Consider the following 27,606-nt stretch of genomic DNA (forward strand, 5'->3'; position numbering starts at 1 on the left):
ATATTAGCTCAATTTTTCATCAATGTACAGTTCTGCCCAGTCTTCTCCCTACTTTCCTCACTAACCCTAGCCCTCACTAAATCCCCACCTTCCCTTCCTATATCCCACTCTCTATCTACACTATCTACCCCCTTATTAGTATGGCCCCCCTCCCCCCAGATCCTAGTTTAAAATCTCCTACAGGTTAAATTGAATATTTCTAGCAATTTTTTGAAACTGGCATAGTGGCTACAGTGCTCTTAAGGTATAGCTTTGATATGGCCAAATACTGTAGAAACCTACAGTTTTACCACAAATTAATGTGGTTTTAGAAATCAATTATCACTGTCAGTGCTGTTTTTCCGATTTACTGCTGTTTGAAAGCCACTCTGATCTGTGGCACATCCACAAGTTGACACAGTTTGCCTTCACTTCTTGATTGTCTTTTAACTATCAAAAAACACAGAATCCCAAGATGAACAAATCATTGAAATCAACCCTGATACCTGTGGATGGATGTTGGACATTAGGGATTATGCAAGAATTGTGTCCGGCCAAGTATATCCCTTCATGGCAGCTGTTTACCTTTTGGCAGAAAGATTCTTTCAGCAGGCAAGTCTCCATGCTACAAGGATTGCATAGTCATGAATTTGTTCCAGGGGCCTTCATATTCCAACTTTTTATTACTATAAAGCATCTCTGGGAGAAGGTAAAATGAGCTTTTCAAAGTATGTTAATACCTTTATCTAATTTTTGGCAATTGAAAGAAATTATTCTGTCTGCATTCACCAATATACTTATTTCAGAATCTTGTGAAAATAATATCATGAAAAATGTTGCAGTTCTGAATGTCAAAGGAGCTCCAAACTGCTACTAGAAAGGTGACTCCAATAAATTGGTAATTCAGTGTATATTATGAATTTCACCAACACAAATTTTTGGCCTTTTAAAAACTATTTTTTAGAAGTGGCCATGAAAATTGTAAGGTTTAGGGGAGGGAGGCGCTTCCCACAGCCCAACAAAATTTATTGACAGTCTATGCACTAGAAATTCAAGCTACAAGCTGGTGTAGATATGAAGTAAACCATCATCATTCACACCAAGTCCTGCCATAATAAATCATATATAACTTGTGGGTATTGTTAAAGTATTCAAATCCTCTTAAATCCAGCGCTGTACTACTTACTCACTACGCTCACTGCGCCTGCGCCGCCTGCTTCATTCATAAAGTGGGCGGAAGAGGCACGTGACCTAGTGAGATATACGCTGCGAGCGCCCGGCCTCCTGAGTGCCTCCTGATTATACTACAGTGAGCGGGGCCCGGTGTAGTAGAATACAGTGACTGCACCGGGCCCCGCTGCCATTACAGAACCAGATGCCGGCCCCCAGCCCCTCCTCCCTCTCAGCCATACACCCAATGGTCGCAGCATTCACCCCATAAGATGCACTGCTATTTTTCCCCTATTTTTTGGGGGGAAAGTGCATCTTATAGGGTGAAAAATACGGTATTCGTATTCGCAAATATTCAATTTTTTTTTCATCTAAACCTATGGATTGCTTGTGGGTCAATAAGAAGGCTGCAATATCTTTGACTTTAGGAGTAGTGTTGATCAAGAATTTTCGTATTGCTAATTTTTTATTGCAAAAAAAATAATGACTGGAGATCACAAATTCTCGAATTCGCAAATATATGACAAATATTTGCCCAAATATTTGTAAAATATCACAAATTTAAATATTGCCCCTGCCGCTCATCACTTCCTATTATGAACCCTAGCTTATCTGTCACTCTAATAATACCTATAATCATATCCCCTCTGTTTGTAGATAAGTAGGTAACTGCGGAAAAGTGATCTGTACAGACCAAGAAGTGGCGCCTATTATTAGGCTAAGTGGCCAGTGCAAAAACTGCAGGATCATATTATAATTTTTGTTTAAATATAGCTATTGACACAGAAACATTAAAAATACTACCATCAAAAAATCTTTAAATTACAGTTAAAGATGTAATTGAAACAATAGGTCATTTTCTGTTGACAGATTCCCTTTAATGTCAAGATTTTGTCCAGTGTACCACAGACAGATAACAGATTGGCATGAAACACATTTAGATTATAGTTAAATGTTTTATTGAAGGGGATTATGTAAACTTCTGTCACAGAAAAACAATTATATATTATGCCACTTGCCTTATATTATATGAAATATAGCAAGGTTTGGTACCCCAGTAATTTGAAAACTCCTAGCATGCTCTAACAGAGCACCGGGAAGGCCATAGGTCCAAATCCTTAATATATATTTTGGAGCTAAATATTAAACTAAAATAGATGTTAGAAAAATTAATCAGACAATAAAATGTAATGTATATTGCAGGCAAAATAGTAATTGTATGTCTATTGTTTCCATATGCTTGATATTTTGTGCGGATGTAGCACATAAGCCAGTAAATCATTTGTGTTTTTATTTCTTCAGGTGTATATTGCCATAGTGTTCTCACCTCTTCCTAAGTTCTGATTCCATGAGGATTTGTCTTTTCTTCTGAGGGGGAGGTGGCGGGAGTTCATCTTTGCCATGCTTAACAAGAATTTGTTCCCTGGTAGTCACCATAGTTACTGTTTCCATTACAGTTGTCTGTGTTAGTGATGTCTGAGTGGTGGTGACAGCCTGTGAAATCTGTGAAAAGTATTGAGACAGAGGTCACACAATATTCGAAAGACTTCAGAAAAGGCTGTTTGAAGTGTCAATAGAAAATAATGAGAAACTGCATTTTGTATGATCAAAGTATGGCCTCCAGAGCATAATAATACTTAAGTGAACATACAAACTCATAGTTTTGTCTGTCTCAAGTAATGTCAAAACAGCAGTAAAACAATTCAATACTATGGCCTCTGCTCTAAAGTCCCATCAGTTTCTATTTTTCAAGATCTGGCATACAATAATTTGTTGTTTTTGTCCGATTTATAAGTATGGCAGGCATAAATAGGTAAACAGTAAGTATTTTAAAATAATACAATGCACATATAAAAACATAAACAAAAATATGGCAAGTCACAATTTTTTTCCAGAGGTATTTTGTTCTTTTCAAAAGTTGCATATCAGTGAATCACACGAGATATCAATCCTCATCCAATCTATGGTTATAAACATAGCAACAAATCAGATTCCAATAGTGTTGATTGAGCAGCAAAGTGCACGGGTGTACGGGTGCTTGCGTCGAACACCTCGGGATACTCGGGTGCTCTAGCGAGCACCTGAGTACAATGGAATTCAATGGGGGAACGTGAGTATTAAACCAGGCACCCCCTGCTCTGAAGAGAGGAGGGTGTCTGGTTTTTAGGAAAAAGGTCAGAAATTGATGGAAACACCACCGAAAAGGTTCGGGAACAGCATGGGGAGGATGTCTGGATGCATTTTGGACTCCCAGGTCGCTGCTGGGAACCATGTTGTCCGAGTAGTACGCTACTTTTACAGACTGACAATAATACGCACAAAACCGAAGATAAAATCGATTTTAGGGGAAAAATTGTTAGGAAACAGTCTTTCCAAATTACAAGGAAGAGGCACTCCGAAATAACCTGTATATCACATAATGGATGTCCTTATTTACATTGTGGTGCAATTGTTCAGGTAGTGGGACTCCTACATTAATAAAGCCTATGCACTAAATTAAAGGGCTTCCAAAAATTTCAAGGAACTGGCACTCCAATACACCCTTTATTACACATAAAGGAGGGCATCATACACAGCCTTGAAAAATTATTATTGATGGCCTGCTGATGACCCTCAAAAACATTTGGAGCAAGGACCTGCTGGCGACCCTCTAAAACATTACGGGCAAGGGCCTACTGCTGAGCTGACCATTTAAAACATTAGGGGTGAGGGTCTGCTGCAGAGCTGACTCTCTAAAAAATTAGAGGCGAGTGCCTGTTGCTGATTTGAGCATCGAAAAAATTATTAGTGAGTGCCTGCTGCTGAGCTGACCCTGTAAAACATTATGGTTGAGAGCCTGCTGGTGAGCTGACCCTCAAAAATATTTTATGCGAGGGCCTGCTGGTGAACTGACCCTCTAAAAGATTGTTGGTGAGGGCCTGCTGGTGAGCTGACCCTGTAAAACATTATGGTTGAGGGCCTGCTGGTGAAATGACCCTTGAAACATTATGAGCAAGAGCCTGCTGATGAGCTGACCCGCTAAAAGATTGTAGGTGAGAACCTGCTGGAGAGCTATCCCTGTAAAACATTATGGTTGAGGTCCTGCTGGTGAGCTGACCCTCAAAAACATTATATGCGAGGGCCTGCAGATGAGCTGACCCTCTAAAATATTGTAGGTGAAGGCCTGCTGGTGAGCTAACCCTGTAAAACATTATGGTTAAGGGCTTGCTGATGAGCCGACCCTCAAAATCATTATATGCAAGAACTTGCAGGTCAGCTGACCCCCTAAAAGATTGTAGGTGAGGGACTGCTGGTGAGCTGACCCTCAAAAACATTATATGCAAGGGCCTGCAGGTGAGCTGACCCTCTAAAAGATTGTAGGTGAGGGCTTGCTGGTGAGCTGACCCTCTAAAACATTATTTGTGAGGACCTGCAGGTAAGATGAACCTCTAAACGATTGTAGGTGAGGGCCTGCTGGTGAGCTAACCGTCTAAAATATTATATGCGAGGGCCTGCAGGTGTGCTGACCTTGTAAAAGGTTGTAGGCGAGGGCCTGCTGGTGAGCTAACCCTCTAAAACATTATATGCAAGGGCCTGTAGGTGAGCACCTCCAAGGCGTAGAGCGCCAGTTCGTGCCACGTGTCCACCTTGGACACCCAGTAATTGTAAGGCTCAGAGGGATCATTGAGAAAGCTGACACGGTTTTCTACGTACTCCTTCACCATCTTCCAAAATGTTGCCCTCCTTGTAACATTAGGCCACGCATCAGGGTGAGGGTGCTGGCGGAGTGTCATGAAGCTGTCCCAGGCTTTAGAAAGTGTTGCCCTGCCTCTGTTAGAACTGCTGTATGTTCCCCTTGTCTCCCCTCCTCGTTTGGCCAAGGAACTGTGTACTCTGCTGCCAGCGTTGTCAGCTGGAAATTTTTGGAGCAATTTTTCCACAAGGACCTTCTGGTATTGCACCATTTTTCTGGTCCTCTCCACCCCAGGAATGAGAGATGAGAAGTTCTCTTTGTAGCAGGGGTCGAGAAGGATGAACAACCAGTAATCGGTGTTCATCAAAATGCGTAAAATGCGTGGGTCACAGAAAAGGCAGCCTAACATAAAGTCACCCATGTGTGCCAAAGTCCCAACAGACAAGATTTTTCTGTTGTCATCCAGAGGATCACTCTCAATCTCCTCATCCTCTTCCTCCTCTTCTGCCCATTCACACTGAACAAATGTAATTACACTTCCATGGGTACTACCCTTTGTAGCGGAGGCAACCGTCTCCTGCTCCTTCTCCTCCTCATACAATTTGCTCTGAGAAGACGAACTGAAGGTGATCTGTCTATCACCCTGTGTAATGTCTTCCCCCACCTCTTCCATATGCAAAGCATCGGCCTTAATTGTGAGCAGCGAGCGTTTGAGTAGAAGTGGGATGGTGACGCTGATAATAGCTTTATTGCCATTCACCATCTGTGTTGATTCCTCAAAGTTTCTTAAAACCTCACAGAGATCAGACATCCATGCCCACTCCTCGCTTGTGAATAGTGGAAGCTGACTGGAAAGGCAACAACCATGTTGCAGCTGGTATTCCATTACTGCCCTCTGCTGCTCACAAAGCCTGGCCAACATGTGGAACGTGGAGTGCCAGTGTGTGCTCACATCGCACAACAGTCAGTGAGATGGCAATTTCAAGCGCGGCTGCAGCATTGACAGACCGGCTGAAGCTGTTGATGACTTGCTGAAAAGGGCACACACACAGCGCACTTTACCTGTAGCTCAGGCAAATTGGTGTAGGTTTTGAGAAAACGCTGAACCACTAAGTTTAAGACGTGGGCTAGTCATGTGATGTGTGTGAGCTTGCCGAGATCCAAAGCCGCCACCAAGTTATAGCCATTATCAGACACAACCATGCCTGGTTCTAGGTTGAGTGGCGAGAGCCACAGCTTAGTCTGGTCTCTTATCCCCCGCCACAGCTCTGCGGCAGTGTGCTGTTTGTCACCTAAGCATATCAGCTTCACCAAGGCCTGTTGAGGCTTTAACACTGCAGTGCTACACTGCTTCCAGCTATCGACTGATGGCTAACTGGTGCTGCAAGAGGATAATTCTGAGGTGGAAGCGGAGGAGGAGGCGGAGGAGCAGAAGTGGGGGTTTTAGCCACTAACGTAGGTGGTGGCGGAAACCCTGATGGAATTAGGGCCCCCAATCCTTAGCTTCGGTAGCACCTGTGCCATTCTAGGGTATGACTCACTCCCAACCTCCACAACGTTTGCCCAGTATGCCGTCAGAGAAATATAGCGTCCTTGGCAGAAAACACTTGTCCATGTGTCAGTGGATAAGTGCACTTTCCCAGTAACTGCGTTTGTCAAGGCACGGGCGATGTTACGGGACACATGCTGGTGTATGGAAGGCACGGCACACTGTGAAAAGTAGTGGTGGCTGGGGACTGCGTAACGAGGGACGGCGGCGACATCTGGCTGCGGAAGGCCTCAGTGTCCACAAGCCTAAATGTCAACATTTCCAGGGCTAGTAATTTAGAAAGTTGTGCATTTAGCGCTATGGTCTGTGGGTGGGTAGCTGGGTATTTGCGTTTGCGTTCAAATGTCTGGGGTAAGGAAATTTGTATACTTCACTGGGGACACGGCAGTGAATGTATTTGCTGATGGTGCTTGCGAAGGTCTAGGTGCAGGGTGGGAGGCATCCAGGCCTGCACCTTCAACAGGGGATTGGCCAGCATATAACACAGGGTTAGCAGAGGCAGTGGTGTGACCAGCAAACACAGATTGTGTACCTAGGCATTCGGCCCACCTATTACAGTGCTTTGATGCCATGTGACGGATCATGCTGGTGGTGGTGAGGTTGCTAGTGCTCGCACCCCTATTCATTTTTGTATGGCACAGGTTGCAAATTACAATTATTTTGTCATCTGCACTTTCCTCAAAAAAGCGCCAGCCTGCAGAACAACTACCTCTTGGCAAGGGAGAATTCCGCAAGGGTGTGCTCCGAGGAACAGTTGCGGGCCTGTTTGGTGTGCCCCGCTTTCTCACTTTTGCTACCCCACTGCCTCTTCCAGCATTTTGTGGTGCTGCGTATCTCTCCCTCTCTTGTGACTGTGGATGCTCAAAAGTTTGGGAATCAGGGCACAAGATCTCATATCATCTTTCAAGCGGGCCTGTCGAGAGGCCCAAATAAAGGAATGGCACTGAAAAGAGCTCCTTGGAATATCCGAGTGTGGGATCACTTGTTTGCCAAGAGTGTCTATGGTGGGAGGAAGGAGGATCAGTGAGGATTGTGTTGACCAGATACTTGGCTACTGAGACTGGACTTGGTGGAAGAAAGCGTGGTGCTTAACCGACTGGAAGCATTATCTGCTGCAATCCCACTGACCACCTGGTCACACTGGTATGACTTTGAAGCGTTGTTCTGCGCCGCCCTGCAAACTGGGACATGAAGCTAGGTATGGTGGATGATTGTTTTTCTTGTGATCTGGCAGCAGGCACAGTTTCAATGCACACAGGGCCACGGCCTCTGCATGCACCATCAGCATCACGGCCACTTCCCTGTCCCTTACTGGTCACCTTCTTCATATTAATTGTTATATATGCTTGAAAGTATGTCACACTTATAGTAGCATAGGATTTGTAAGTGTATGTGCAAAAAAATGAAAAAAAGGTATTTGGGATGTGGGATGTATTTGGGATGTGGGATGTGGCTAATATAAAATTACAGGGAATGTCACAGGTATTTGGGATGTGGAAACGTTACCCAGGAGAAATACTGCAGATAATGTCGCTGATGTCACCAGAGGCTAATAAAACATTACAGCGAATGTCATAGGTAGTTGGGATGTGGAAACATTACACAGGAGAAATACCACAGATTATCTCGCTGATATCACCAGCGGCTAATAAAAAATTACAGGGAATGTCACAGGTATTTGGGATGTGGAAACGTTACAAAGGAGATGTACCCCAGGTAATGTCACTGTCTGCAGCGGACACCGTCTACGGAAAAAGTACACTGGATGTCACTGATATTTTTGGGATGCGCACGCGTTACACAGGAGATGTAGCGCAGATAATGTCGCTGTCTGCAGCGACTTAACTATTGCACGCTATTTAGCACAGGATTTGCTAAAAGTAGATATTGCTGCCACACACAATAGCCCTTAAAAGGACTTTTGTGTCTCTAAAGTTTTAGCAATTTAGCGTAGGTTGCACTAAAATATATATATATTGCTGCTGCCACACACAATAATAGTCCTTAAAAAGACTTTTGGGACTCTTACAAGTTTTTCAACTAAAAAAATAATAAATTTTCACTCCCTACACTATATTTTCTTTCTTCAGCACAGCTTTCCCTGACTAATAATGAGCCGAACATATATAGCACCCGATGAAGCGTTCCCGACCAGCCAATCACTGTAATGCCAGTAACCAACATGGCTATGGCATTACATTAAAGGACAGTACTTACCTGAACATTTATTGGCTGGTGTTCGGCTGGGCATGCTCGATCAACAATAGATTCCACCTTTCATTTTTCCAAAGGATCTGTGAATGTGGAATCTGATTGGTTGCTATGGGCAAGTAAGCTAGTTCTGCTTTAAACTAGTTTGATATATCTTTAAAAAGTTTTTATCTAGTCTACAAAAAGAGACTTCACAGATACCATAAATTCTAAGACATAACTTTTAATAAATTATTGTTAAAAAAAAAACATTGGACCCTTTTAATGCAGAAATAAATAATAAATGCCAAAATAAATTCAAAAAACTAAGTGTGGAAAGATATATTCCACTAGCCTCTTTTTATTGCAGGATGGGCAGCCAATTATAATTTAATAGGCTATAGGGGCAGTTTCCCTACTGCTCACCCTATTTAGGTGGCCCTGCCTGCAAACAGAATATCCGCCCCGATAGGGGCAATCCCGTGTCTCGTACTTCCAGTTGATCCCTAGAGGGCCCTAATGCGGGTGATGGATACAGCAGATAAAAGCTGTCCCTAATTTGAGACCTGGGCTAATCTTTATATATTAAAAAAAAATAACAAACAATATGTATAAATAACCCCCCAGTGAGGTGGTAAATAAACCACCCTTTAACATATAGTGCAAGAAAAATAGTGAATGATATAGTAAACATGCAAGTCATGTGTCACATTGGCACTCCTGACCATCCCGTCCCTACGCGTTTCGCCTCGTTGATTTCAGGCTCCTCAGCGGACAAAAAACATAAATAAAACCTAACAGAGTGTCCTACACCAAAGAAAATAACACCAGAGTAAAGAGAGACTACGATAATATTTCTCCTAAAAGATAGTGGTTACTGAAATCTAGAACCACTAATAGATATTTGGTACAAAATTATATCACCAAAAGATCAAGTATATGTTGGCTACTGGCATTACAGTGATTGGCTGGCCGGAACGCATCATCAGCTGCTACATAGCACCCGATGACGCATGTTCGGCTCATTTGTCAGGGAGAGCTGCGCTTAAGGAAGGGACAGGCAGTGTAGGGAGTGTGAGCACAATGGGCCAGATTTATCATTAGCTCAAGTCAGAATAATGGAGTGAAAAAAGTCCCAAAAAAGTCCCAAATGCTAAAACTGCGCACAAATTTGCGACTTTTTTCTGCTCTGCACTATGCTCTCCAGTTTTCTGAAAGTGGCCGTGTTTTCTTATGTAAATGAATCTCTAGACAGGTTTACTATTGGGACTATTTAAAAAGTCGCAAAAAAGTCGCAATTTCACTCCAGTGAGGACCATGCTTATCTTATGAGACTTTTTAATAGAACATGCGACTTTTTCATAAAAGCGTGCAAATTTTTCGCAAGGATGTGCGACTTTTGTAAAGCTGCTTACTGACGGATAAACTGCTACCGTCAAACCACATTTATTACAGTCTTAAAGGGCAGATCATAAATATGACTTGGCTAAAACCGACTTTAGCCATATGTTAAAGTGGAGTGAGCTGTCAGAGTAATGATAAATCTGGCCCAATGTATTTAGTTGAAAAATGTTTTAAAGACCCAAAAGGAATATTGTGTGTGGTGGTAGCAATATAATATATCCAGCTTTTTTTTTTTCCAATCATTTTCAATACTTTTTCTATAGAGGGTGTTTGCAGTGACTTGTTACATATGTGCAATACCTTCTGTGTGTCAGGGCCAGAGATAGGAAAAATATAAGTGAAAACTAATATATTTTTTCCAGCAATTTCAATACTTTTTCTATAGAGGGTGTCTGCAGTGACTTGTAACATCTGTGCAATACCTTCTGTGTGTTAGGGCCAGAGATAGGAAAAATATAAGTGAAAACTAGTATATTTTTTCCATCATTTTCAATACTTTTTCTATAGAGGGTGTCTGGACTGACTTGTGACATCTGTGTAATACCTTCTGTGTGTCAGGGCCAGAGATAGGAAAAATATAAGTGAAAACTACTATATTTGTTTCCATCATTTTCAATACTTTTTCTATAGAGGGTGTCTGCAGTGACTTGTGACATCTGTGCAATACCTTCTGTGTGTCAAGGCCAGAGATAGGAAAAATATAAGTGAAAACTAGTATATTTTTCCCATCATTTTCAATACTTTATCTATAGATGATGTTTGCAGTGACTTGTGACATTTGTGCAATACCTTCTGTGTGTCACGGCCAGAGATAGGAAAATACAAATGAAAACTAGTATATTTTTTCCATCATTTTCATTACATTTTCTATAGAGGTTGTCTGCAGTGACTTTTGACATCTGTGCAATACCTTCTGTGTGTCAGGGCCAGAGATAAGAAAAATATAAGTGAAAACTAGTATGTTTTTTCCATCATTTTCAATACTTTATATATAGAGGGTGTCTGCAGTGACGATGTGACATCTGTGGAATACCTTCTGTGTGTCAAGGCCAGAGATAGGAAAAATATAACTGAAATCTATTTTCCTTTTTCCATACTTTTCCATACTTTTTCCATTCACTGTGCTTGCTGTGAACTGTGACATCTGTGCCACATCTTGTGTGTCAAACGTTCATATAACATTTAATATAAAGAAGGCGAGCATAAAGGGTTGGGGAAGTGGCCGTGATGCTAATGGTTTATGCAGATGCCGTGGGCTTTGACACGGTGAAACTGTGCCTGCTGCCAGAGCACAAGAAAAACAATCATCCACGATAGCTAGCTTTATGTCCCAGTTTGCAGGGCATCGCAGGACAAAACTCTTGATCAGACTAGTGTTACCAGGTGGCTAATTGGATGGCAGCAGATAATGCTTCCTGTCAGTTAAGCACCACCCTATCTTCCACCAAGTCCAGTCTCAGTAGCCAAGAGTCTGGTCAACAGAATCCTCACCCTGATCCTCCTTCCTCCCACCATGGAGTCTGGCCAAAAAAGTGATCCCACACTCGGAAATTCTGAGGAGCACTTTTCATCGCCATTACTTCATTTGGTCCTCTCGCCAAGCATGCTTGAAGAGGGACATGAGAACTTGTGCCCTGATTCCCAAACTCTTGAGCATCCACAGTCACAAGAACATGACGATAGGGAGTGGCAATTAGTGTTCATTGAGGTGGATGATGATGAGACACAGTTGCCAATGAGTCACCCGCAATTACTGTCTCAATAGGTTGATGAAGAGGATGAGACACAGTTGTCAATCACTGAGGTTGTGGTTAGGTCAACAAATCAGGAGGATGAGCAGAGTGAGGAAGTGGAAGAGGAGGTGGTGGACGATGAAGTCACTGACCCAACCTGGGAAGGTGGAAAGCTGAGTGATGACAGCAGTACAGTGGGGGAAGAGGCATTGGGGTGGCAAAAGGGAGAAGGTGGGCCACACCACACAGGCCCACAACTGCTCCACGGAGCACCCCCTTGTGGAAATCTCCCTTGCCAGGGGGTAGGTGTTCCGCAGTATGTTTTATTTTTTAGGAAAGTGCAGATGACAAAACAATAGCAGTTTGCAACTTGTGCCACACCAAAATGAACCAGACCAGTCACACCACTGCCTCCTCTTCCCCTATGCTATGTGATAGCCAATTGCCTATCAAAGGCACAGGCAATGATGCCTCCTGCCGTGTACCTGGACCTTCGCAAGCACCATCAGCGACCACATCCACTTCCCTGTCCCAGCACAACGTACAAATGTCATACCCCAGGCATTTTAACGCAAGCGCAAATACCCAGCCACCCTCCCATAGGGCATAGCACTAAATGCGCACCTTTCAAAGTTATTGGCCCTGAAAAGGTTGCCATTTAGGCTTGTGGACACCGAGGCTTTCCGCAGTCTGATGTCGGCGGCCATCCCACGGTACTCTGTCCCCAGCCGCCACTATTTTTCAAGGTGTGCCATGCCCGCCTTACATCAACATGTTTCCAGAAACGTCACAAGTGCCATGACCAACGCAGTTACTGAGAAGGTCCACTTAACCACGAACTCATGGACAAGTGCATTTGGCCAGGGACGCTACATTTCCCTGACGGCGCACTTGGTGAATATTGTGGAGACCGAGAGCAAGTCGTACACTGGGATGGCACAAGTCCTACCGAAGCCAAGGATTGTGGGCCCTAATTCCATCAGGGTTTCCGCCACCACCTACATTAGTGGCTCCAACACCTACTTCTCCTCCTCCACTTCCAGCTCCGAATTATCCGCGTGCAGCACCAGTCAGCCATCAGCCGGAAGCTAGAAGCAGTGTAGCACTGCAGTGGGGAAGCTTCAACAGACCGAGCTGAAGCTGATATGCTTAGGTGACAAACAGCACACCGAGAGCAGAGCTCTTGCAGGGGATAAGAGACCAGACTTAGCTGTGGCTCTCACCACTTAACCTACAACCATGGTTGTGTATGATAATGGCCGTAACTTGGTGGCGGCTTTGGAGCTCGGCAAGCCCACACACATCCCATGCCTATCCCACGTCTTAAACTTAGTGGTTCAGTGGTTTCTCAAAACCTACCCCAATTTTCCTGAGCTACTGGTGAAGGTGCGCCGTGTGTGTGCACATCGACAGCTACAGCCAGTCTATCAATGTTGCAGCAGCGCTATAACTTGCCAGCTCACCGACTGTTGTGCGACTTAAGAACGTGCTGGAACTCGACGTTCCACATGTTGGCCAGGCTTTGTGAGCAGCAGAGAGCAGTAGTGTAATACCAGCTGCAACATGGTTTTCTCTTTTCCAGTCAGCTTTCGCTAATCAGAAGCGAGGAGTGGGCATGAATGTCTGACCTCTGTGAGGTTTTAAGAAACTTTGAGGAATCAAAAAAGATGGTGAGCGGACATAACACTAATATCAGCATAACCATCCCACTTCTGTGTCTAGAGGTGGAAATAGAAGAAGAAGACATTACACAGGGTGATAGCCAGACCACTCTCCATCTGTCTTCTCAGCGCGAATTGGACGATGAAGAGGAGGAGGAGCAGGAGACGGTTGCCTCCACTATATAGGGTATTACCCATGGAAGTTTAATTCCATCTGTTCAGCGTGGGTGGGCAGAAAAGGATGAGGAGTTTGAGAGTGATCCTCCTGATGATGACAGCGAAGTCTTGCCCACCTGCCAGTCACTAAGTATGAGCGAACCCGGGGTAGTTCGGGTTCGCCAGGTTCGGACAAACTTCAGGTCAAAGTTCGGGTTTGGGACCCGAATTTGAACTGAACTCGAACCCGGACTCCATTAAAATCAATGGGGACCCGAACTTCACTTTATTATTTTCCGTTATAATGGAAAATAATAGCATTCTTAAGACAAAATGCAAAATAAAAAGGACATTGAGGGGTTAAAAATAATAATAAAAAACTCACCTCATCCACTTGATCGCAGAGCCTTGATCGTGCATGTCTTCCGTTATAACCATATTTAGCAGGAAAATAATTTAATCACCCGAATACCGAAACCGAACTTTAGTGGAAAAGTCCGGGTTCGGGTCCGGGTACCCGAAATCGCAAAGTTAAGTACGAACCCAAACTTTGCAGTTCGGGTTTGCTCAACCCTAATTGACACCAATTATATCACCTACTCAATAATCTAACACTGTTGAAGAACACTGCTCTAGACCATCATCTCCTACTTTAAATGTTTCAATCTACTGGACTTAAGAACACTTCTCTCTCTTGTTTTTTTTTCCTATCTCTCTGGTTGCACTTTTAGTGTATAGTTTGCTAGCTCTACTTTTTCTCCTCTTGCTGTTGGGGTTTCTCAGGGTTTAGTCTTAAGACCTCTCCTTTTTTCTCTCTACACAGCCCCTATTGAACAGACAATCAGTAGATTTGGTTTTAAATATCATCTCTGTGCAGATGACACCCGAATATACACTTCATCCAGTGACATAACTCCTAGATTACTAAAAAACGTCTTTGACTACCTGTCTGCTTTCTCTAACGTCATGTCCTTGCTCTATCTGAAACTGAATTTCTTGTGTTTTTTTTTCAAAGTCCTACCCCACCTAAACCTGATATCTCCCTCTCAGTGTGTGACATTACCATAACTCCTGTCTCGTGTTATGTTTGACACTTATCTTTCTTCACCCGTATTTAATTGCTTGCCCACTCATGTCGCCTACACCTCAAAAACATATCTAAAATGTGCCCCTTTCTTACTGTTGAAACAACAAAAGCTTTCCATTCTCATCTGATAATTAGTTGTAGTAATCAAATCTGTCTTCCCCTCACTAAACTCTCCTCTCCCCAATCTATCCTTAATGCAGCAGCTAGGCTTATCTATCTGTCTAACCGCTACTCTGCTGCCTCCACCCTGTGCAACTCATTGCAGTGGTTGTCCATATAGCATATGATTCAATTTAAAGTGCTCATTCCCACTGTGGGGATTTGCTCTGGTAGACAGGCTTGCATACACAGTATAGAGGCAACAACAATGTCTTTAACTTAAACAGTTCAGTGTTTTATTCAAACATAAGGAAAGTGGCAACAAAAAGTCCGTTTCAAGGAAAAAACGGTCACCTTGAGTCTGGTGTTTGTTCACACCAGGCAGCAACAAATAAGTCCTTGGGTGAAACAAAAGTCCATGTGCTTTCTTCCAAACAAGATAGCAGGCCTTAATCCCAGCCCAAACTTTCCGGCCCCAAGACAGAGACTGGCAAAGCTCCACTGTCAGATGGAGGATAATCCACACCCAGCTGAGACTGCTGGTTGGGTTTTATATCCCTAACCAAAACCCGGCCTGGAATGTGGGAACAGCCACCCACCCTGCACTTTGGCTGCTCCCAGTAAGAGCCGGCCCGGATTGGCTTTACAGCCACACTAAATAACCTATAGTGTCAGTTAGCACTAGCTGCTGCTGACACTTAAAATTGCCGGCTCTTACCTCACCAAGTCCAGGAACCTCGGTGACACATATCTTCAGCCAATGATGGCCCCTTGCGCTTTCCTACACCATCTACAAAGTTATCCACAGTGCTGCATACTCTATATCTCCCACCTTATTTCTGTCTACCACCCCAACTGTGCTTTTCATTCTACCAATGCTTTATGACTAACATTCACCAGTCTCTAAGACTTATTTGGAGCTGCACCAGTTCTCTGGAATGCCCCACCCCAAGCAATTAAGCTAATCCACAACAACAGTTTTAGACAGTCCCTAAAAAACATCTTATCTAACTCACCTAATCTAACTCTTTTTTGTTGATCTCTCCTCCAACATCATTTTTCTGAACCTAATCCATCATCAAATACTATGCACCACACTCCAAGCAATACAGATGTCGGCTGGTCACTTACTCATGCAGATTTATGTATTCTCCCTAATAGCTGGATCATTGTACAAAACAAGTACCTTTTGTGTCACCGCTATCTCCTCATAGATTGTAAGCTCTTACGAGCAGGGTCCTCACACCTTCTGTTTTAATTGTTGACTTTTGATGCATTTATGCTATGCCCCTCTTCCCCATGTCATAACTCTTATGTGTGGAGCCACAGAGCCTTGTCAAGCAAGGTATAAAGAACTTACTTAAAAACAGCTTGTAAATGTGATTCAAAATGTTGCTCCTATAACTACACATACCAGTTTTCTTACACACAAAATGTGCTTGCTTTTTTGCAAACTGCATTTTGTGCAAAAATGTGTGACTATTAATAGTTTTAAAAAACTGGGAGGGGTTTAATGATATGCCACCTCCGCCCAACATATTTACATTAATTTACTCTAAACAGTTGGCATAAATTACATCTGAAATCTATACCAAACAATAACAAAAATGTGTGTGCTGCATTAATAATTCCCCAAAATTTACAGCTTCTGGAGAGGTCATTTTTGCATTACAAAATCAGCAAAAGTAGCATAATAAATATCGGAAAATGGCAAAACACCACAAAAATGTAAAAAAAAGACAACTGTAAACGCTTGTAGACCTCTTTCACACCTCTATACGTGATAATGTCTGTGAGAAGACGGTCAGTGCCTGTGCAGAGTTCTGTGAGGGGTCTATTGTTGGTCCAGGTGATCCAGAAAAGCCAACAGAACACATATGCTGTTCTTGTTCTCAGTGGTTTTCATGGACCCATAAGCATCAATGGACATGCCTGCTCTTATTGATGAGCAAATTGATTCAATAGAAACAGACCTCCACAAAGACTTTGAACAATTTGAATTGAATAGAATAAGAATTTTAAAAGATTTGATTAGGGAGATTTTGAGGAGAGAGAAAATTTAATTCACAGCTTTTCAGGGCAACTGAAACATATTTGATTCAAATTGAATTGATTTTGGTCCAAATTAAATGAAATGCTCCATTCAAATTTACAGAAATTGGTTCATCTCTATTTATTCTGCATAACAGACAAAAGCAATGCATATTACTGTTGTCTTGTTATTGGATCTATGGTCAGTAGAAAAACAAGGATATGAGCTGTCCATGGAGCACATGTTTATGATTTAATGAAGAGTGAAAAAGGCCTTACTATTACAATTTTATTTGTAACTGATAAAGAAAATAGTAGATTTTTGTCTTTCTATTTGACATGTAACTTACAAAAGCAATGTTGCAAGAATACCATGCTACCTTTTTTTTTATAAATACTTTGTTTTCTTTCCTCAAGATGAGAATAGTTTACATTAGTATGATGAGAGATTGAAATTGAAAAGGTTAATTAAATTGGGGGTATTTAAGTACCAAGGAGTTACAGACAATTCAATATCTCATTACTGTTTTCAGAATGAGAACCTTTGCTTAACCGCTTCGTTACTAGAGTGCATCTTTACTAGCCTAATTTTTCAGTTTTAATAATAGGCCTATCTAACTACAAATTAATTAATTTATGAGCTAACCTACATATATGTGATTTTATTTTTCATGGGACAAATTTGACATTTATTTTCTGCAATCAGATGACAGATATAATATTTAAAACATAAGTTAAGGAAAAATGGTGAAAATTATGGAAAAAAAAATATTAATTTTTCCTCAATTTTTTTTCTACATTTTTAATATATTTAAGAAAGCAAAAAAATATATATGTGTACATTTGCACACATTTTACATAAATTCTGCTAGACTTGCTAAAACTAATAAATTTATTTTTTATTTTATTTTTTATGAATGAAAAAGGGGAGGGGACAATGTGTGTATGTGTCTACATAGTCTGCTATACTATTGCACAAACTGCTAACTGTAGCTATAACTTTGTAAATTGTTTGATCTTCATTATTTCACTTTTTTATTATTTTTTTTTTATAAATGTATTTCATTTCTATTACTTTTTATTTTATAATGAAAAAAAGTGGATTAACACCTTCCTGCTACGGTCAGGGCAGGAAGGGGTTAATTCATAGACTGCAGACTCATTGTTAATCTTGCAACCAGCAGAGGTTCCTCATCAATAAGAGCACTCCCCTGCCAGCTTTTACACTTTACACTGCAATGGATCATTGTAGCCCCTGCTATAATGATGCCACAAAGAGATACCAGTTTGCCTGGTTTCAAGGATCCTTACTGTGAACACAGTCACAGTGCTATACAGGGCCACAGGGTGCAAGCAGATCAGAATGTAACCCATCTTATACGTCTGGTTACAGTTAAGAGCTTACCCCCACAACATATACATATAGTTGTGTGCTGGAAAGCAAAAGGTTAAGGACAAAAAGGTTTGGATGGTAGGAATAAAGGTATAATGACACCATAGAGAGGACTACTTTTACTAAGTGCCTCCTTCTATTAGACAGATGATTGTCAACTATTCATTGGGGGTTCAGTAGCATCACCCATATGATCAGCTAATTAAGGTAGGTTTTTATAGTGTTTTTAACCACTGCCCAACCACCCATAGACTATAAACATCAGGATTTATCTCTAAATGGATGTTTTAGAATGTCTATTCAGAGATCACAGCTACATGCTAATTGTGCAGCTGCTGTGCTGGTTGCCCGCTGTCAGCGACAGCAGAGCACTCCAAAAAGAAGACCTTCTCTGCCTCCCTACCTTCTAAATTGCTGAAAACATTGTGATATGTGCTTCCTGTCCCAATGTAACCGACGGGGACCACATATGCTTGATACATGACTTGGATAAAAAAAAAAAAAAAAAGACAGCACCTCATCTGCAGACAGCTGTTTCAGGGTGATTGCCCCTCATCATTGTAGAGCAGAGAGTACTGGCTTAACTGAGTGAGAGGCCTTAGTCAGAATCTAGAAGGTACTATCTCTCCTTAATAGGCGCCTCAATCTCTGCTATGCACTGATGAGGGGCAATCATTCTGAAACAGCTGTCTGCAAATGAGCTGCTGGCTTTTTTAGTAGAGTTATGTCTCAAGGCCTATGTAATGGGTTGAACTCTAATTTATAGGATAGATGCCTGACATCTGGTGGCACAGACAGAGCTTGTTAAGATCTCATTTGCATCCCTTTCTTCCCAACATTCCAGAGGAGCATGAATGTTGGGAAGTCTCCTCAAGCCGATTAAGGCGCTCTCTCTCCAAGGAGAGAGAGTACCCCCCAGATAATGACTTAGGTCTCTAACCGACTTTTTTAATATCTGAGTCATGTCGTAAAGGGAACCTGTCACCTGGATTTTGTGTATAGAGTTGAGGACATGGGTTGCTAGATGGCCGCTAGCACATCCACAATACCCAGTCCCTATAGCTCTGTGTGCTTTTATTGTGTAAAAAAAATTATTTGATACATATGCAAATTAACCTGAGATGAGTCCTGTCCCTGACTCATCTCACATACAGGACTCATCTCAGGGTAATTTGCATATGTTTCAAATCAGTTTTTTTACACAATAAAAGCACGAAGAGCTATGGGGACTGGGCATTGCGGATGTGCTAGCGGCCATCTAGCAACCCATGTCCTCATCTCTATACCCAAAATCCAGGTGACAGGTTCCCTTTAAGGCCTATTTAAAGGGTTGAACTTTGACTTATAGAATAACTGCCTAACATCTGGTGACATTAGAGGAAGAGCATGTTAAGTGCTAATTTGGTTCCCTTTTTTCCCATCTAAACCAGAGAAACAGCATGCGGGCACATATTCTCACTCCTCTTATAACCCAGGTTAGACGTTATATTAGCTATTGATGGGATAATATTCAATGCATATAGCTAAGACAAGTATAAGCAGGGTAGTCCACTCCTTTTATAGTAATGCCCTATACTCAGAATAGGGCATTAATATCTGATTATTGTAAATTGGTGCCTAAAGTACACAGCTCTATTTTGTGTAGTGTGTAGAGCAGGTTATTGCAGCGCTGCTTCTAGACACTTCAGATGGGAGTTGTGCTACAGTAACCAGCTTTTTCCACAACACAATGGACAGAGCTGTGTAGTTTCTGCAAGTGATTTCTGACTACTGCAGAACAGCTTATAGGTAGGGTTGCAGGGTGTCAACCTCCACTGATCAGATATTGATGGCCTATACTAAGAACAGGCCATCAAGATGAAAGTACAAGAAAACCCCTTTAAGACATATCATGTTGTGTCATAACTAGGGTTGAGCGAATCAAATTATCTGCAGTGGACTTTGATCTGAATTTCAGAGAAAATTAAATTCACCATTAAGCCAAATTTCCTCATGCATCAAGGTAACAAATTCATTTTCCCTGTAATTGCGCAAAAAAATTATCATACTCACCTCATCCATTTGAGCACATGGAGGACACCTCAGCCATCTTGATTGAAGATCCTACACAAAATCGTGTGAGTAGTGACATATGATGTCACCTTGTCGGCCAGTGTGATGACGTCATCACCCACTGCGCAAGATTCGTGTGAGATATTCAATCAAGATGGTTGCGGTGGGCTCTTTGCATTCAAATGGATAAGGTGAGTATTATTTATTTATTTATTTATTTATTTTTACCCCTGAAAGGCCTCCATTTTTACATTAGAAGCCGTGATTAGAGACAAACGCGGCATCTGAGGAGTTTATTGACTCGGCGGTGCTATTGCCGTTCCCTGTCATTGCGACTGCTACTTACAAAGACATGCGCTTTGTGATTAAATAACTTGTCACAAAGCAAATTTCTCTGTGAAATTCGGTGAAGCAGCTGAATTGAAGTTTTCATAACTTTGCTTAACACTAGTCATAATTGAACCAAAAATTATAGGAATAACTTTTATGATTGACAGTGCACTCTCAATAGATGTAGTCATACATGTCACATTTGCTCACATGGCTGATCCAAAATGTATGTTTTAGTCAAATATATTGCTTTTCCTTTATCTGTTATACAAATGTTAGACCACTTGTGCTGCTTAATAATTGTATTCTTGCTGATATAACAGATGACTTTAATTTGTTCAGTCTTCTCTGGTTTAGAAACTGGGCCCCTATTGCACCCTGAAAAAATGATATTCTCAAAATAGTAATACCTTCAAAAAAGGAAGACCACTTCATTGCTATGGGACCCCAGAGAGTGAGGGACCCGGAGCTGATCTCCTTCTCTGCTTCTTCCATTCTAAGGTGAAAAAAAAATGCATTTTAATGCTGCCCCCACAAGGGGAGCTCAGTGAAAATAATTTACAATTGCACTGTAAAAATTCCTATGCACTGAGCTCCCCCTAGTGATAGCTGTAGGCAACCAGCTTTGTAATATGTTAAGGGAAGCTAGAGAATTTATGTCAGTTGTCTGCTGTAAATACATTGAGAAATTTGTTTTTTAGGATGAGCACCATATTTCGGAAGCACTAGTTCCACTTTTTCTGAAAATTCAGATGGGTTAGGAGGGGGGCAACTTTTCTATTATAGATACAGTACAGACCAAAAATTTGGACACACCTTCTCATTCAAAGAGTTTTCTTTATTTTCATGACTATGAAAATTGTAGATTCACACTGAAGGCATCAAAACTATGAATTAACACATGTGGAATTATATACATAACAAAAAAGTGTGAAACAACTGAAAATATGTCATATTCTAGGTTCTTCAAAGTAGCCACTTTTTGCTTTGATTAATGCTTTGCACACTTTTGGCATTCTCTTGATGAGCTTCAAGAGGTAATCACCTGAAATGGTTTTCACTTCACAGGTGTGCCCTGTTAGGTTTAATAAGTGAGATTTCTTGCCTTATAAATGGGGTTGGGACCATCAGTTGCGTTGTGGAAAAGTCAGGTGGATAAGCAGCTGATAGTCCTACTGAATAGACTGTTAGCTGTTTTTTTCTTGCCATAATAAAAATTCTAAGTAAAGAAAAACGAGTGACCATCATTACTTTAAGAAATGAAGGTCAGTCAGTCCGAAAAATTAGGAAAACCTTGAAAGTGTCCCCAAGTGCAGTCACAAAACCCAGCAAGCGCTACAAAGAAACTGGCTCACATGCGGACCGCCCCAGGAAAGGAAGACCAAGAGTCACCTCTGCTGCGGAGGATAAGTTCATCCGAGTCACCAGCCTCAGAAATCGCAGGTTAACAGCAGCTCAGATTAGAGACCAGGTCAATGCCACACAGAGTTCTAGCAGCAGACACATCTCTAGAACAACTGTTAAGAGGAGACTGTGTGAATCAGGCCTTCATGGTAGAATATCTGCTAGGAAACCACTGCTAAGGACAGGCAACAAGCAGTAGAGACTTGTTTGGGCTAAAGAACACAAGGAATGGACATTAGACCAGTGGAAATCTGTGCTTTGGTCTGATGAGTCCAAATTTGAGATCTTTGGTTCCAACCACCGTGTATTTGTGCCACGCAGAAAAGGTGAACAGATGGACTCTACATGCCTGGTTCCCACCGTGAAGCATGGAGGAGGAGGAGGTGTGATAGTGTGGGGGTGCTTTTCTGGTGACACTGTTGGGGATTTATTCAAAATTGAAGGCATACTGAACCAGCATGGCTACCACAGAATCTTGCAGCGGCATGCTATTCCATCCGGTTTGCGTTTAGTTGGATCATCATTTATTTTTCAACAGGACAATGACCCCAAACACACCTCCAGGCTGTGTAAGGGCTATTTGACCATGAAGGAGAGTGATGGGGTGCTGCGCCAGATGACCTGAAACTGCGCCAGAAACTTTTAAATGTTAATGACATGCATATTTAAGGTTTATTTTTGGAGCTAGAGATAAGCGAATCGAAGCCGACAAAGTGCAATTCGGTCTGAATTTCACAAAAAATTTAATTCACAACAAATGCAAATTTCCTTGCGTTTCGTGGTAATGAATCACAATTTTTCCTAAAATGGCGGCTACACATATGAGGACTGAGGACATGGGGCAAGGAACTCTGGGAAGGCGGGATCACCCAGATTGACATGCATGCAGCCAATCAGCAGCCAGCCAGCCCTGTGATGTCACAGCCCTATAAATAAGGCAGCCATTTTAGATTCCGCCATTTTCCAGAGTTCTGAGTGCAGGGACAGACGTAAAAAGGCGCTAGGGACAGCAATAGGAAAAACCTCATTGCGAACAAAGAAACTGAAAAAATGATTTATAAGTGCAGCGAAATAAAGGATAGGGAGGAATTATTTTATAGCATCTTAGTGCAGGAAAATACTAAAGAAGGCACTAGGGATAGTGCTATAAAAGTTTTTAACAAGTGCAGGGAAAGATTATTTGGGGATACAAATAGCCATTATACAGCTCTGTCATTCCAGCAATTTGTTCTTGGGGTGCAAGTGCCATGTTTAAAAACCTTTAGTGGCTTATATCTGTGGAAAAAGAAAAATATATTCTTAGTTCACTTCTGCAGATATATGTGTTGAAAGCATACGGAAATAAATAAAAATACACACTTCACCGGTGCACTTATTTGTGGCAAAAGCCTTTATTGGCCTATTTCAGTACAGAAAGAAAAATATATTCTCAGTTCAATTCTGCAGTTTTATGTGTTGAAAGCATTTAGTGGCCTATTTCAGTACAGAAAGAAAAACGTACATGCACTTCACTGGTGCAGCTATTTGTGGTAAAAGCATTTAGTGGCCTATTTGAGTACAGAAAGAAAAATAAATACGCACTTCAATGATGCATTTATTTGTGGTAAAAACATTTAGTGGCCTATTTCAGTACAAAAAGAAAAATATATTCTCAGTTCACTTCTTTAGTTATTGGGGTTATTGGTCTGGTTCTTTTGTTTAGTTGAGTGTTATCTTGCATACGATTTGAGTGATTTCTTCTTTATAGGTTGGTCAGAAAGAAAAATATACACGCACTTCACTGGTGCACTTATTTGTGGTAAAAGCATTTAGTAGCGTATTTCAGTACAAAAAGAAAAATATATTCTCAGTTCACTTCTTTAGTTATATGTGTTGAAAGCATTTAGTGGCCTATTTCAGTACAAAAAGAAAAATATATTTTCAGTTCACTTCTGCAGTTATTTGTGGCAAAAGCATTTAGTTGCCTATTTCAATACAGAAAGAAAAAAATACGCACTCCAATGGTGCACTTATTTGTGGCAAAAGCGTTTAGTGGCCTATTTCAGTACAGAAAGAAAATAAATATACGCACTTCATTGATGCATTTATTTCCACTAAAAGCTTACAGTGGCATATATCAGTACAGAAAGAAAAATATATACGCACTTCACTGGTGCATTTATTGCCACTAAAAGCGTTTAGTGGCCTATTTCCATACAAAAAGGAAAAAATATACGCACATCACTGATGCAGTTATTTGTGTCAAAAGCAGTTAGTGCAGTTAGTTCAGTACAGAATGAAAAATATATACGCATTTCACTGGTGCATTTATTTCCGCTCAAAGCGTTTACTGGACTATTTCAGTACAGACAGAAAAATATATACGCACTTCACTGGTGCATTTATTTCTGTTAAAAGCGTTTAGTGGCCTATTTCAGTACAAAAATTAAAATCTCAAAGATAATCTCAGAGCAAAGTCCAAGCCATGAGCAGAGGTCGGAGAAAATTTCTGCTAAATAGAAAGTTTGCAAGAGCATAGTGGCCTCCATAATTCTTAAAGTGTAAGTCATGTTTGTATAAAAAAAATAATAAAAATTACAATTTTAGCATATGCTACTGCTGTTTCAGCATTATGCATAAAGTAATCTTTAGTTTCCTCACATATAACTGTTTTCCTTGAGTTTCCCCCTTCATTATGGCTGTTTTAACCTCTACAATATGAGGATCTTCTCAATATGGCTCCTCTGCCAGCTCACTTAGGCAAAAACTGCCTTTCCCCACTTTACATACACACTTGCTGTAGCCAGTAGCTTCTTGCCAGCCAATCATATTGGATTACTGATTGGATTACTGAGAGACACACCTCCTCACTCTGAAGCCTAATGCAGGCATGCAGTGTGGAGGACCACTCCTCTGTCTTCTGTTTTTATTAAAGGGAAAAAAGATAAGCAATGGTCTTTTAAGGGACTAGTGGAAAGGAACAGCGGACATTAATGAAAGCTGCTACTATAAGGTAATTACAGATTTTTTGGCAATCATTGCCAAACTAACTCAGGTATACATGACTATCTCTAATAAACTAGGGACAAAAAAAAAGACACTTTAAATATAAAAAGTTTGGAGCAATCCCTACTCTTCCTAGAGCTGGCTGCCACGCTAAACTAAGTAACCAGGGTGGAAGGGCCTTGGTAAGAGAGGAGACCAAGAACAATCAATGGTTGATCTAGCTAAGCTCCAAAGATTCTGTGTGTAGTGTGGGGATTTGCTCTGGTAGTTCGGATAAGCGGGTGCAGCACAGAGGCAAAGTACAAGTTCGTAATTCAAATGTCTGTGTTTATTCACACATAAGGTCAAACAACAAACACTCTTTGCAGGGTTGGTGTTTGTTTACACCAAGTAGAAAGTTCGTGCATGACCAAAAAACTTCACCTTGTCAGCAGTCCTGCCTCCAGCAGTCCAAATGCAGGCTTTAGGTGGCCTGCTCTCCTAACACACAGGTCTCAGATTTTTACCCCAGCACAAGGCCCCGCTCCCACACCAGCGATTGCCAGAGAGAGGTAATCACTCCCAGCTGACACTGCTGGCTGTTTATTTTTTTAGGCCAGTCAAGACCCAGCCTGGAACGTGGGGAGTAGTCACCCACCCACCATTTTGACTACTACTAGCAGTGTCAATCAGCATTAGCTGCCGCTGACACCTGAAAATACTGGCTCTTATTTCACCGAGGCCAGGAACCTCGGTGACACAAACCTTCCATAAAAAACTGACCCTTGTGCCTTTCTAAATGCCTCCCCCTTTGTTCAACCCAGAGGGCCTAGTTGAGGGCCTGCTGTTGAGCTAACCCTCTAAAACATTATGGTTAAGGGCCTGCTGCTGTGCTGACCATTAAAAAAATGATGGAAGAGTGCCTGCTGCTTAGCTGACCATTGAAAAAATGTACAGTGTTCAAAGCAGGCCAGGTCGCTTGAATACAGCTAGGAATAATGGAATAGGACTCCGGTTCTATTTTGTTGTTTTTTGGAACTAGGGCCATGATTAAGAGGGACTGTCTGGGGGCATCCATATTCCGCCGCTAGAGGTGAAATTCTTGGACCGGCGCAAGACGAACCAAAGCGAAATCATTTGCCAATAATGTTTTTATTAATCAAAAATGAAAGTCAGAGGTTCAAAGATGAACAGATACCATCGTAGTTCCGACCATAAACAATGCCCAGCAGCTTCCGGGAAACCAGTCTTTGGGTCCTGGGGAAAGTATTGTTGCAATGCTGAAACTTAAAGGAATTGACGGAAGGGCACCACCAAGAGTGGAGCCTGCAGCTAAATTTGACTCAACACGAGAAACCTCACCCGGCCCGGACAGGGAAAAGATTGACAGATTGATAGCTCTTTCTTGATTCTGTGGATGGTGGTGCATGGACGTTCTTAGTTGGTGGAGTGATTTGTCTGGTTAATTCTGATAACGAACGAGACTCCTCTGTGATAACTAGTTAAGCAACCCCCGGCGGTGAGGATTGTGTTGATCAGACTCTTGGATAGTGAGACTGGACTTGTAGGTGAGGGCCTGCTGGTGAGCTGACCCTCTAAAAAATTATAAGTCAGGGCCTGCAGGTGAGCTGACCCTGGGAAACATTATATACGAGGGCTTGCAGTTGAGCTGAACCTGTAAAACATTATACGTGTGGGCCTGCAGGTGAGCTGACCCTGTAAAACATTATATGCGTGGGCCTGTAGGTGAGATTAACCTGTAAAAGATTATATGTGAAGGCCTGCTGGCGAGCTGACCCTCTAAAAAATTATATGCGAGGGCCTGCAGGTGAGCTGACCCTCTAAAAAATTATATGCGAGTGCCTGTTGGTGAGCTGACTCTGTAAAACATTAGATGTGCGGGCATATATGCAAGGGCATTATATGCAACGAATAAGCATGTTGATATGATGGAACAGGGGAAGGAGGATGAGAAAAGAAAGATTCAATCATATACCCCTTTTTGTGGTGGATGGGGTGCATGAGAATACAGGGTATTCAGTACATTATAAACAACACATTTAAAATGCATTTATGTTCAGCCGCTTTCCTCTGGTGGATTCAAAAATTTTTCATTTTTATAACAGTCAACCTGTCAGCATTTTCAGTTGACAGGCGGATACGCTTGTCTGTTATAATGCCACCATGAACACTAAATACCAGCTCAGATAAAACTCTGGCGACAGGGCAGGCCAGCACCTCCAAGGCATAGGACACCCAGTAGTTGTAAGGCACTGAGGGATCATTGAGGAAGCTGACACAGTCTGCTATGTACTCCTTCACCATCTTCCAAAAAATTTCGCTCCTTGTGACACTAGTCCGCGCATCAGGTGAGGGTGCTGGTGGGGTGTCATGAAACTGTCCCAGGCTTTGGAGAGTGTTGCCTTGCCTCCCCTCCTCCAATACCCAAGGAACTACGGACTCTGTCGCCAGCGCTTTCAGATGAAAATTTTGGGAGAAATTTTTCAACAAGGACCTTCTGATATTGCACTGTTTTGCTCATCCTCTCCACCAGAGGAATGAGAGAGTTCTCTTTGTAGCGGGTGTCGAGAAGGGTGAACAACCAGTAATCCGTGTTGTTTATAATGCGTATAACACGCAGGTCGCGGGGAAGGCAGCCTAACATGAAGTCATCTATGTGTGCCAGAGTACCAACAGGCAAGACTTCGCTGTCGTCATCAGGAGGATCACT

General features: G+C 41.8%; 1 protein-coding gene across 6 annotated transcripts in view; it reads right to left on the reverse strand.

Moving 5' to 3' along the window:
* The window catches only part of DMD (dystrophin), a 3,186,583-nt gene that overhangs the window by 2,015,040 nt on the left and 1,143,937 nt on the right, over nucleotides 1-27,606 (reverse strand). For all 6 annotated transcript variants that reach the window (XM_044284724.1, XM_044284721.1, XM_044284723.1 and 3 more), the window contains one exon: nucleotides 2,477-2,652. In XM_044284724.1, coding sequence (XP_044140659.1) covers nucleotides 2,477-2,652 — 176 coding nt within the window. The remainder of the gene's footprint in view (nucleotides 1-2,476; nucleotides 2,653-27,606) is intronic.

Source organism: Bufo gargarizans, chromosome 3 (assembly GCF_014858855.1).
Source record: "Bufo gargarizans isolate SCDJY-AF-19 chromosome 3, ASM1485885v1, whole genome shotgun sequence".
NCBI classification, from domain to species: Eukaryota; Metazoa; Chordata; class Amphibia; order Anura; family Bufonidae; genus Bufo; species Bufo gargarizans.